Source organism: Lichenostomus cassidix, chromosome 5 (genome assembly GCF_008360975.1).
Source record: "Lichenostomus cassidix isolate B80296 chromosome 5, HeHo_3.0, whole genome shotgun sequence".
NCBI classification, from domain to species: domain Eukaryota; kingdom Metazoa; phylum Chordata; class Aves; order Passeriformes; family Meliphagidae; genus Lichenostomus; species Lichenostomus cassidix.
This window is the reverse complement of record NC_139486.1, coordinates 7,022,702-7,035,081: the sequence shown is the minus strand read 5'-3', so window position 1 is coordinate 7,035,081 and position 12,380 is coordinate 7,022,702. Positions and strand designations below refer to the sequence as shown.

The following is a 12,380-nucleotide window of genomic DNA, read 5'->3' as shown; positions in this document are numbered from 1 at the left end:
CCAGGATGCACAGAAGCGGTGGTGAAATAAATTGATCATTTGCACATCACACAGATGAAATAGATGGATGAACATAGTTTGATAATAATAAACTTTGAATTTGTTCAATGTTTGCATTTTAAAAGTACCTGCCTATGTGAGAGGCTCCATGGGGAATTGCTATGAAAGCAGCTGAATCTTTCAGAGGAATTCAATCTTAAATAAGACCACGTGGCCATAACTTAATCCACAAATACCAGCATTTTATACAGGTGGCTGAGAATGAACACATCCATTTTACAGATGGAGAAAGTGAGACAAAAGGTTAAGTACAAAGCCAGGTCAGGAAACGTCTGGCAGAATGCTTCTCTGACAGAAAGTGCCCTTTTAATAATATCAACATTTTCCATGGGAAAACGGCAATGATGGGTCTGCAGCTGCTTCACTGGAATATTCCCATCTTCCAGAGGAAGCAGAGCTGACAACAGCTTCCATCTGCAAAGCCAGGGAACTAAAAATGGTGATTCAGTGCTCTCAGCACAGGACCTTTCTGCATTTCTCTCCCCCTAAAAACAGTTGTGGTTTTCTCCTCGGTTTTCTCCTCTACTTCTGGTTGCAATGAAATTCCTAACGAGGAAGGAATTTTCTCTAGGACTGAAATTCAGTTTCTAGCCAACACCAGGGTCAAAGCCAAGAGCACAGGGCCACATTCTCCTGCTATATCCTCATCAGTATCTCTGTTTCTTCCTCTATAAACTGAGGAGCAAGACAAGACAGCCCATATGGAGAGGTGTACGCAGGCTGTAACTACAGGACACTTTGCCTGGAGGCATCTTGCTCCTGGAGCAGAGGCCAGAGGCCACAGGCAGCATCTCATGCCATGAAATGGCATGAGCATTTCATGCAGCTAAATGACAGAGAGAGAGCTGGGCAGCTCTGTGCAGCTCCAACAGCAAGCAGCACACTGAGCCCATGCATGGCTATGCCAGCCAGAATTAGTGCTGCTGAGGAGAAGGCGGCTTCTGAAAACTACACTTGCTTTTGGAGTTCAAGCATCTCCACAAAGCCCCAAATTAGCCATGTACTTGAGAGTGACTGACAGCCCAAACCCTTCCCTCAGAGTATCAGGGACTAACTCCCTCCTCCTCTCTTTCAGATCAAATTGGAAAGGAGAGGAGGATGCTGTTGGCAGCAGCAGCACCCAGCTTTTAATTAAAAGACTAGAAATCTTTCTTGGCGTTAACGGGCTTCCAGCATGCATTACCCACCTTCCAGGAGGGAGCCAGAGCTATCAGGCTAGAGGGAAAACCTGGCTGGGCACTGTTATTATTATTTTAATTCTGGGTTCACTTAATGCCAAACCCATGCATCATTTGAGCAGCATGGATCTTCCCAGTCACCATCATTAAAGAACAGTCATCCATCTCTCCAGGAATGAATCATGTATTCACAGGTAATCCCACTTCAGCAAGATTCTTCCTCCCAGCCAGCCTCACCTTGTTAAAGTATTATTCTCCTCCCAGTGTTAAAAGCCAAGGTGCACTTTGGCAGAGACACACAGTTTGTTTACCCAACACTTGCTCCGAGTCTGAGATGAGCTGCCAGAGCCCCACCAAAGCAGCACCACCTCTGTGCACACCAGGCAGCCAGGAAAACACCAGGAGCAAAACCCACACAGCCAGGCTGGGGATGAATGACCATACCTGGGTGTCAGCAACTAACCCCATCCATGTCTGCCTGCAGACACCTCAGGCTCTGCCTGTCCCTCTGCTGCCCACAGTGTCATCTGACTCACGTCACGTACCCTGCACCCACCACGTCAGCCCTGGGTGAGCCAAGGTGCCAGAGCTGGCATGACATCCAGCTCAAGCAGCAGCTTCCACCCAAGCCAGGATGGCAGGACTGCTGTCTCCCAACACCTTCAGCGTGCCTGCACTAGGACAGGGCTACATGGTGTTTGCTTCCAAGGTGCTCAAACCTACAGCACAGCATGGTTCAACCATCTGCCCAGGCCACCAGCACCCAATCCCAGTGCCATTCCCTCCTTTTCCTCAGTGCTGACCCAAGCCAAGTGGGAAGAGCTGCCCACCTGGAGGGAAGAGCTACCAGCATGGCAGTTTAAGCACAGACTGGTGGTGATACAAATTCGGAGTAGCACATTACTTTTTCACTTCCCTCAGATCTTGTCCCCAAGGCTCTAGCCCTCCTCCCAAAAGGAGGAACCATCCTTGATGGTCAGGATCCCAGCTTGAGAATCATCTCTGTGGGAGAGCGAGCTGTACGCTCAACGTTTTCTCCTTTAACTCGATATAAATAAATACCTGAGTTTGCCAACTGCTCGCCTGCCTCAACATTTTATATTGGCTGATATCCTGTCTACATATTTTTAAACACTTCTTTAATTTTATCTACTGTTTGGACACGTGCCACCAAGGCAACAAACTGATGCTGCAGCAGTCTGTACCACATGAAACAAAGCAACATTAGTTTGGCAGTTAAGAAAAACTGACACAACCTTAATTATAAACACAATAATTTTGGGGGCAAGGGAGTGGCTTCATGAAAAAAAAAATAGCTACAGGCTGTTTTTTAAGTCCCACACAAAAATGCTATCCAAGTTCATTTTTCACTTTTGTTAACCTAAAAAAATCTAATAAGAGTTGCCACTTTAAGTTATGCACAGACAGAGGGAAAATAAACAGATATACAAATTAAAATATTATTTCCTTGGCACAAATTCAAAAAGGCTCTAAAAATTGAAATTTGGCAGACAAGCATTTTCTATTTATAGTCAAAGCAGACGCAACCACTCCAGCTCAGGCTAAGATTCAACTTCCAGTATAAACCGTCCTCTTACAGTTTCTCACAGCAAACTCTTTCAGGCAAATTCCTCTGGGAGAAAATTTTTTCCAGAGCCTGGTGTCATCTGCCTCTAACCCCAACGAAAAATTTCCACAGTTGTTGTTTCATCCATTTACAGACAAAACCACACCTCTGCTTCTGATAAAGCACTTTTGTGCACAAACCAGTAAACCGATTCTGTTCACACTTAATTTAACTCCCAATAAGGGAAAATGGGTCAATCATTTTGAAGTTACATGCAATGTCCTTTTTACTTCGTTTTGTTCCAGGGATACCCTCCAGTGGAGACTCTTGAATCCAGTCTACAGCGATGGAAAAAGCAGATTTGTGTGCAGCTAAAGGCTCAGTTTTAATGTTTAATTGAGATTCTGCAGCAGTGGGGTGCAACAAAACACAAAAGAACAAGGACTTCTGGAGTACAACTCACAAATGCTTCAGGAGCCCAAGTTCAAAGCCCAAGAGGGACTTCTAAGCAGAGACCATGCAGGAACTGCCACAGTGTCCTCCTACCTATATAAAATCAGCATCAAGCTCTAGAAAGCAGGCAGCACAAGCAGAGGTGTGTGTGCTATATCTCCATACAGAAGGGCAAAAAAATTATGGCTTCAGAGACAGTTGTTTTTTTTAAAGAGGAAACGTGGGGTTTAGCCTGAGCCACCAGGTTTAAGCTACCTGTTGTGAGAGGTCTTTTTAAAGTACTTGCTCTATTTTATCAGTGGATTAGAAATATAATAAGCTGAATATGCCACACTGTTAGCAGAAATACATGAAAAAAAAACCTTTATTGCAAGATAAACTGGTGCTGGTAATTAAACTCCCCTGAGTTTTTCCAAATTAACAATATAATTAAAACCGTGAGTAATAACTTACATGCTATCTACATAATCTTAACTGTCGTATCAATTACAAATATTTTAGTAATAGATCAGCTGATTTGACACCTCAGACAATTCCAAACTCTGGAAAAGTAAGGGATTTACTTTTGTTTCTTAGTGAAGAACTAGAATATTGCAGAACATCCCCACTGTTTTAACTTCACCCTCATCAGTGCTGCCAGCCACTCCAAACCTGTGCACTCAGGAAGCTCAGAATCAGCACTCATGTTGCAAACCATCTCTATTTCTATACTACAAAGCTAATAGTCTATTGCATCATCCTTCCCTCCTTGGTTTTTTCCCAAGCCATACAATGTTTACACATGAACTTATTTAGGGAAGTTTGTAAACACATACCCTAAAAGTGATGCTCAATATAGAACATATGTCAGAAATAGTTATTAAATGTTTCCTACATGATATAACAAAAAGTTTTCCAGTAGCGACTAGTAAGTAAGTAAACCGAAAAGTAATCTCCTGATATGTAAACACTGTAAATATATATAATTTTACATGTACTTGCAGCAATATAAAAGGTAGTTTTCAGTTTGTATGAATGAGTATCTCACCACTAAAGGTAGGATAAAATCAGAAGTGATCCAGTTGCTGTGGTTTTACAACTTCTAACTTATCACCTGAGCTGTGCTAAATTGGTCTGTCTGTTCCCAGCCAAATACAACTGTTAAGAGAAATAGTCTCACCTTTAAACAACTTCCAACATTAATACACATCACCTCTTTTTGCAGTGGGCTAAGAGCAGACACACAAAGTCATTTACTGCCAATTAATAGGTGAGTGAAAATTTATGGGGCTCATTTGCTGGCAACTCTCTGATGTTTCCCTAAGTATTAAAGAATGGGTACCTCTAAAGACTGACTGTACTAAATAAAGCACCCTTTAGATTTAGTTCCTGCTACTTGCTCACACCAACACAGAGATTTAAAACTGTCACAAATTCATTAGCATAAATTTTAAAAGCCCTGATGCTACAAATGCTTACACATTCAGTTAACTTGCATTAACACTTGTGCCCACTGTCAGCCCTGGATAATCCCACCAGCAGACATCCCTGGCTGTCCCAGAACTCTGTCAGCCTAAAGCACCTGAAAATTTTTGTTCTCTTTTTCCCCCTCATTCAAATGCTCACACCATGCTAATGAAACAAAATGTGCTAGCATTCCTTAAAATTCTGCTTCATTAGCGTGGTTCCTCTGCTGTGGTCTGTCAAAAGCACTCTATAATCTCCTGGAAAAGAAAAATAGAGCTGCCTAATTTCCTAACAGCCACTCAGATGAGGAAAGTCAAGCATAGGAAAACTATTTACAAGATCTAAGCCCAAGTTAGTGCGAATAAGTTACTGATCGTTTCAAAAGTAAGAGTCACCAAGTAATTTTGAAATTATATTTTTAAGTATGATGTACTAAAATACATTAGGAATCTAATTAATGCATTAACTTGCAAACTGTATAGAAGCTGGACTTATAAAAAGGAACATTGCCTGTGAAATTGGATTCCTCAGAAATAAAACCTTTTTTTATTAAACCAGACAAATCCAACTTACAAAGGTATGCGGCATTCAGCCCACGTGGATCAAGTTCTGTTTTACCCACCATACCAGAAAGGTTTCTAGAAATCATCTGTAAGCCACTTGAATTGATTTAACTGGAGACATTTCTCAGTTTAGCTTATGGCAGCAGCAGCCAGCAAAGGAGTTCCTCGGCTGCTGAGCTGAGATCAGAGCACACACCACCACAAGCTCCTTTACATGAAATAAATTTCCTGCCTTTCTAAATGCTTCTCTCCTCATCACACTTCAACCAAGAGCCCCTACACAATCCTAATATTCTGAGCATCCTCTGCCCCTCCATGCTCAAACACCTTAGTTAGTAGCCAGCTCCACATACCCTCCATAGAATTTCAGCAAGGCTGCACTTGGATCACAGCCCAACAGTAAGTTCTACACGCCTTTCCCTTCAGTCCTGGCCTTGATGGGGATTTAGTGTTTTGAAAAACAACAACCTCACAGGTACCCATGTCCTTGTTACCTTCCCTTCTCATCCTGATTCCAGACTCATGGATGGACTGGCTCCTTGCTTTGCCTGCTCTCACAGGCATCTGTCCAGCTTGAGACAGCACTGGGAGCCTGGACACGAGGTTTATGCCAGACATATATTATAGAAATGAAAAAAAAAAAATTAAAAAGAAAGAAAGGCTGCAGGCAGTACATTCAGTACATTTATCTCTACGCATAAATCTTTAATTTTTCCAGAAAATTACCACCTCAGTCAGTGAAAGAGCTGTAACAGGGTCCCCAGGACATGAGCAAAGGGCCCCATTTATGAAAGCCCCTGCAGCATCTACAAGTGGTAAATGAAGCTCCTTCATAACAAGTCTTGTCTTCCTTCCCAAAACACTTTTTGGTTGTGAGAAAAAAAACATTCACCTCAAAAATGAGCTGTTAAAATCCATTCTGGCCTTTCATTCCAATTTCTTCTAAATGAAGCTTTACTGCTTCTGAAGTTCATCATAAATAGGTTTTTTAGCAGATAGCACTTTATGGAACTGAGAAGTATTTTTTATGCAAAAAGCAGTTCAATTTAAAGATAAAGTGAGCAAGCCAAAGCAGCAAAATGCAAATGTTAAGGCAGATAAGCTGATTTTTTTTTCATTTCTATGGAAGAAGTGCCTAAGATCTTCAAACAGGCATAAGGGCCACGCAGTATTAGATAATGCACAATGGACAAGTATCACTAGAATTATTCTTACTAAAGATAAGACAAAACTCAGAACGCAAAGAAAGCATGCAATAGGTGAATAAAAAGATGAAGGACCAGAGTATTTAAAGGTTAAAAAGGCAGAGGCAAAGAGGTGCATTGAACACAGGCACAAATGCGAGGACTGAACTAAATAAAAGGATTTGGTTTATTAAAAGTTAATTTCTGGTACCTCCACACATGATTACAGAGAAAATAACAATTTGACTAATTAGTTAATATTTGTACAGTACTTTGAATATATAAAGTGATATATAAGTTAATATAATTTCAATTAGACTGGAAATGAGATAGAATTATCAGTGCATTTATTAATATTTAATAAGTTCGCTTCCAACAACAGCAACAAGCTTTACATTTTAATTGTGTGCTTCAAAACATAAAGCTCGAAGGGCCTGTGAAGTGACTGCAAAGTTTTCTCTACCAATATTACCAAAAACCCACATGTATTAAAAATAAACAAGCAGCGTTTTTTAACCAAACAGATGTCCAAATTAAGAACTCTTGATTGGAAGATGAGTGACAACACCCAAGGGCCATGCTTTGTCACTTTTTTCATTCCAAGACAGATTCCCCTTACGACCAGGTCATGAATTTTGATGACCTGGGGATATGTCACATTTTTGTGAAGCTCCTCCAGCTCAGAGCAGTGAAAGAGGACACAGTCTCCAGGCACGTGGGCTTGGGGCTGTCCAGCTGATGGACAACAGGGTGAACTAATCAGTCCAGTCTCATAACAGTGCCCTCCTCAGGGAAGGGCTCCCACCCCTTGCTGAGGGTCTTCCCAAAACAGGAATTCCCCGTCAGGGTTTCTTGAAGAGCATTGCTCCCACATCCTCAGCCAAGCCCCTGATCCACACAGCCCTGTCCCCCCCAGGCAGAGGCACATCATGTGGGGCTTTCCCTTGGAGATTTCTGCCACAGAAGTCCATGGGCACCAAAAGTAAACCCAACTTCCAATGGTCTGTGCTTCCCCAGGAAACCAACTGGGAGCTAAATCAAACCCCACAGCAGAACCTGCAGGCTGGAAGTGTCAGCATTATCTGGACTCCTGCTGGGTTTCACTTCCAGAGCTGTCAGGGCAAAGCCATCAGCAGTGAGCACAGCACCCAACACCTTTATAAAACACAAAGCAGCAGCAGCAACAGCTCTTTACCAATCAGACTAACTATAATTAAAAGGAAATAAAACTGCACATCAAACTGAGAAGCAAAGGAATTTTTAAGAATGTGAAATAAGTTCTTATTCATTTAGACAACTTCTATTTGATGGCATTTTGAAAGGAATTCTTGAAAGAAGAGGGAAAAATTGGAGGGCAGAAAGAGTTATTCAAAGGTATTTTTTTTTATTTGCCTTCATTAAATACTATATAACGTGCTCTTATTTGAAAAACATCAATCAAATTTATAGATTCGTGATAAATAGTTGTAATTATAGCTGCCTGAAAATAATTCAGCTGTCACGTTTACCCTGTCAAAGTAAATAAGGCTGTCATTTTAGTTGATGTGTGTGACTTGAGTAAACATTTCAAAGCATGAATTTTGAAGTAAGATTTTCTCGCTTGAAACAATTGCTCAAATTAATTTTCCTTCCAACTCTAATTCATTATGCTTATTTTCTTAGTAAGTACAAACTCTTTAGCTATTTAACCAAAGTATCTTGGAGAAGTTTGTGGAGCATAACTCATTAATCATACAAAATGCACAACTAAAACACATGACCTTTTGGCCAGAGAAAAAAAAAGTGGCACTTGCACTGCTCCATCCTTAGAGTTGTAGTACCTTGAAGCATTTAAAACACTTTAAATTTATCCCTTTACCACCCATGCATAGTAGGAAAATTGCATCATTCCTGTTCCACCAATGAAGATCAGGGGCAAAAACATTTACCACAATAAATAGATGAATATTTTAAACAGATACTAGGCTTGGTTGGATGTGCTTAAGCTGATCCCAGCAAAGTGAAGACAGACACTAAGGAAGCTTTCTAAAGACAGACCTTGGGGGAACAAACATCAGAATATATTGGTGACAGAAAGATTTCCAACTGGGGACAACAGAAATTCTGGTATTACAGTTAGATCATTTTTTTGGTCAACATATGACATTTAGTCGAAGTATGTTACAACTTTTCGAAAGTAAAATGACAGAAACAGGTATCTGCTCACATAATTAAAATATGGAAAATCCTACTTGATCTTTAAAAGGTGCTTGGAAAATTCCCACTTTCAGGGGATCCTTCACTGAACTTAGCATTAGACTCACTGCACTGTCTTCAATTTATTAGCATTGCGACTCTACTCAAAATGAACATTCCAGCAAAATATTTTGTGAAGTTCTGTTCAATAACAGCTTAAAGACAAGACTATTCATCACTGGATTCTGGATTAATGAAAAAAAATCTCACATAGACTGTCAGCTCTGAGAATCAATAAATTATTTTTTCTGACGACATGACAATACTGTTAATATTACTGACACAGCATTTTCTTGCCTTCAAGACTTCACCTGTTAAATAGGCACAGTGCTCCTTATCATCTTTGCTAAGCATTTGAGACCTTACATAAGAGGCAAGGTGTTAATACTTTAAAATTACCAGTTAAAACATGGACTTATTTTATTCTGGCACTTCTGAAAATAATCTGGTTTTCTCCAATACACATTTATTTTAGACTTTATCACTGTTCAGTACTGTAAACGAAAGATAAAAGTAGTAAGACTGCACTGACCTTTTCCTTAATGTAGACTCACAAACCTTGACCACCCTGATGACCTCTTTAACAGTCCGTCGGAAATCATGCATTCGTGCTGCCACCAGCAGAGCTAGAGAACAAGCAGGGAAAGTTAATATCAAAAAGAGGGAAATTTCCTGAAGAAAAGCAGAAAACAGTCAGGTAAATATACCCTCTCTTTGTCCCTGCCTTCAGCTAAAGAGCTGTAAATGCTCTGCTCAGCTGTGTCCTTGAATACTGGTGATGGACTTGACTTTACAAACTTTGCTTTCTACCCATTAAGCCAGTTGCAAATTGCATCCTGAAAAATCCCATGCTTTGACATTTGGGAAACCATGGTTCATCTACAGCACAAGAATATTTCCATGATCACTTATTTTCCAAGTTATCATCTTTTTAGCAGAACTCACTGAATTCTGTCCTGAACAAAAAGACCTCCAGAGAAACACTGCATTTGCCTAAGCTGGTCTCCTCATTGCTGCCACTACCATCCCTGCCTTGCTGGTGCCCAAGTGCTCTCCTGCAAGACCCTCTATAGAGCCAAATAACCAGTTGTATTTACATGGTGTGTTGATTCAGAGCACCAGCTCTGTTTTGGAACATCACCCCCACTCATCATACAGTGGGTCAAGGTGAAGAGCAGTTTTAAGCATGCAAAAATGCTCTTTTACAGAGGAAACTAAACTACAGCTCCACTTCTGGTATGTGTTTGAAGTGTTTTTAAAGGGAACATCAGGACTGAACTAACAATTTATCCTTCCAGCTATTGGGACATTTAGGCCAGGGAACCAAACTAAACCCAGTCCACAGTGCAACTGTGAGCTGCATCTTGCAAGGATGGATGGAGGGGGCTCAGCAGCACCTGCTTCCATCTATTGATCCATGCCTGTTGAATTAAATTACTTGCTTGTGAGGATACAGCCCATGTAGCACATCAAAGAGCAGATTGCTCTCCCATAGTCTATACTCAAAATTTTAGTGATGTGCAACAAGCAGTACTATTAACAAAAAGGGGCTAGATATATCAAAAAGATTGCCTAGTCCTGAGTTCCCAATGGTTTGAACATTACTTCTCATTCATGCATACACATGTAAGATCTTTCAAATAAAATAAAGCACATACATGGGCTCCATGACTACCAACACTCTTTGTTACCCTGACCCCACTGGCTACTATCTTTTAATGTGACCCTCCCAAACCCATAGGTTTTATGCAAGCATCATGACAGTGATGGATCTTGGAGAAAGATGAAGACAGAGAGAAAAATAATTTCACAAAACAGGTCAAAGAGGGCACTTCTTGCATAAGACTCTGTGTAAAGACACAAATCAAAGTGCTCGCACTAATGGTGTCATTTTAGCTGACAAAAAAACCTTTTAGCAGCTTGAGCCTGCAGAGTGGGGGCAAGAAAGGAACCAGAAAGGAGCTTAAAAAAATCCAAGCTGTAAGCTACAAAGGATCTGAGTGAGTACTGTAGGAGCAAGGGCAAAAATGAAGTTAGAGTTTCAGAAACTATTTCGATGAAGACCTATATAATCTGCAGATGGCTGACAGAACAAAATCCCTAGAACATGGATATCACCAATGAAAGGGGGAAGTCCTCATCAGTTCCAGGCTTTCCCATCCCACCTGCTGGGGGAGAAGGGATGCACCCAGGCTCTGACCTACCTGCTCCGCAGAGCCCCGAGGGTCGGCGACCAGTGTGCATCCAGTCCCTCTTCATCCTCTGCAGCAGCCTCAGAGCTGTCATGGACACCTCGTGGTTCTTATCCCCAAACTCCAGCATGTGTGCAAATCGAGGAATATACAAACACGGGTCTGCAACAGAAAGTAACACAATTATTTCTAACCCTACTGTCGGTTTAGGAAATGCAGTACAGCGAGGCTGCTGTGCTTGTCGGGCTTTGCTGCAGCAAACACAGACTGTGCTGCTGGGCAGATCCTCTGGCCACTAAGCTTTAGAAGCACCTTTTTAGATACCCTGAAACAAAGTAATTTCTTGTTTTGTAGACAAGAGATCTTTAAAGCACTGCACAAACATTCTTACATGCTTTTCAGTGTCCAAGGCTGCACACGCTGACTCTGGCACGGGAGCAGTGTTACCAGTATCAGTGAAATCATGACCAAAGTGAAGCATTTACAAAAGATTTTGCAGAATGAACATATGATTTAGGCCCAAAACTTCTCACACCTCTTGAAAAGTAACAAAGTAACTTTAATGTTTCATTTCAAACCTAACTACAAACTAAGCTTCAAAAAAATTCATTTGCTTAAAACACTCCCTAACAAAAATCTAGTTACCTTCAAAGTTAATTCCAGCTGCTTCTCAGACTCACAGTAAAAGAAAAGAAAAAACTGTTTATTACAGACACTAAAGCGGACTCTCCATCAGCATAAAGTGCTGGAACCCAATTAACATCAACAGCACTATGACAATTTACATCGGCCACGGATCTGCCTCTAGATGTAAAAACTTATTTCAAGAGTTGGTTTTATCAGCTTCCAACTAACCAAAATATGTCAGTACGGATTGTGCTCTGCCTGAACCAATTTATAATTTATCAAACAATCTTGTAAAAGCTACACTTAACACATGTTTACTCTTAGTTGAGATATCAATTTCTCATTTCCTGCCAGCCTTTTATCACTTGACCGAAAATCCATGATGTACGGTAAATTGTTAACTATTAGTCTCAACTCAATTTCCTCTGCTGATCCCCTATGTGGGCACTTAAACTGATAAAGATAAAAATTCAGCTCAAAACACTGGAAAAATCTTAGGGATTTACAGCTAATCAAAGCAGTTTCATTTAGCACCAAGTTCTAACAATAATGCCCTGTTGCTATCCCTAATTACCAAGATCACACTATAGGTGATAATGCCTGTCAGCCCCGCAGAAGCATTTAAATGAAAGCACTTAAAAAGCAAGAACTTCCAACCTCAAACTCCCTCAAAACTGAAGAAACTCCACACTGAAGTCCCCTCCTAAACATGACCCTAAAAATCAAAGGAGAAATTTACCAATCCCCATGATTCTAAGGACACGTTCTACATTTCCACGTGTGATTTTATGAAGCTCTACTCTAGAGAAATGACCAATTCCAAATTCAACAACCAAAAAAACCCCAACCTTTCAGAAGCTATAGCCTGGGGTTCA

At 40.8% G+C, this 12,380-nt stretch overlaps 1 protein-coding gene across 2 annotated transcripts in view; it reads right to left on the bottom strand.

Annotated features, from left to right (window-relative positions):
• BRF1 (BRF1 general transcription factor IIIB subunit) overlaps positions 1-12,380 on the bottom strand; it is a 170,540-nt gene that overhangs the window by 74,460 nt on the left and 83,700 nt on the right. For both annotated transcript variants that reach the window (XM_085061172.1, XM_085061171.1), the window contains exons 6-7: positions 10,891-11,040; positions 9,219-9,312 (exon numbers count right to left, since the gene is read on the bottom strand). In XM_085061172.1, the coding sequence (XP_084917298.1) occupies positions 9,219-9,312; positions 10,891-11,040 (244 nt within the window). The remainder of the gene's footprint in view (positions 1-9,218; positions 9,313-10,890; positions 11,041-12,380) is intronic.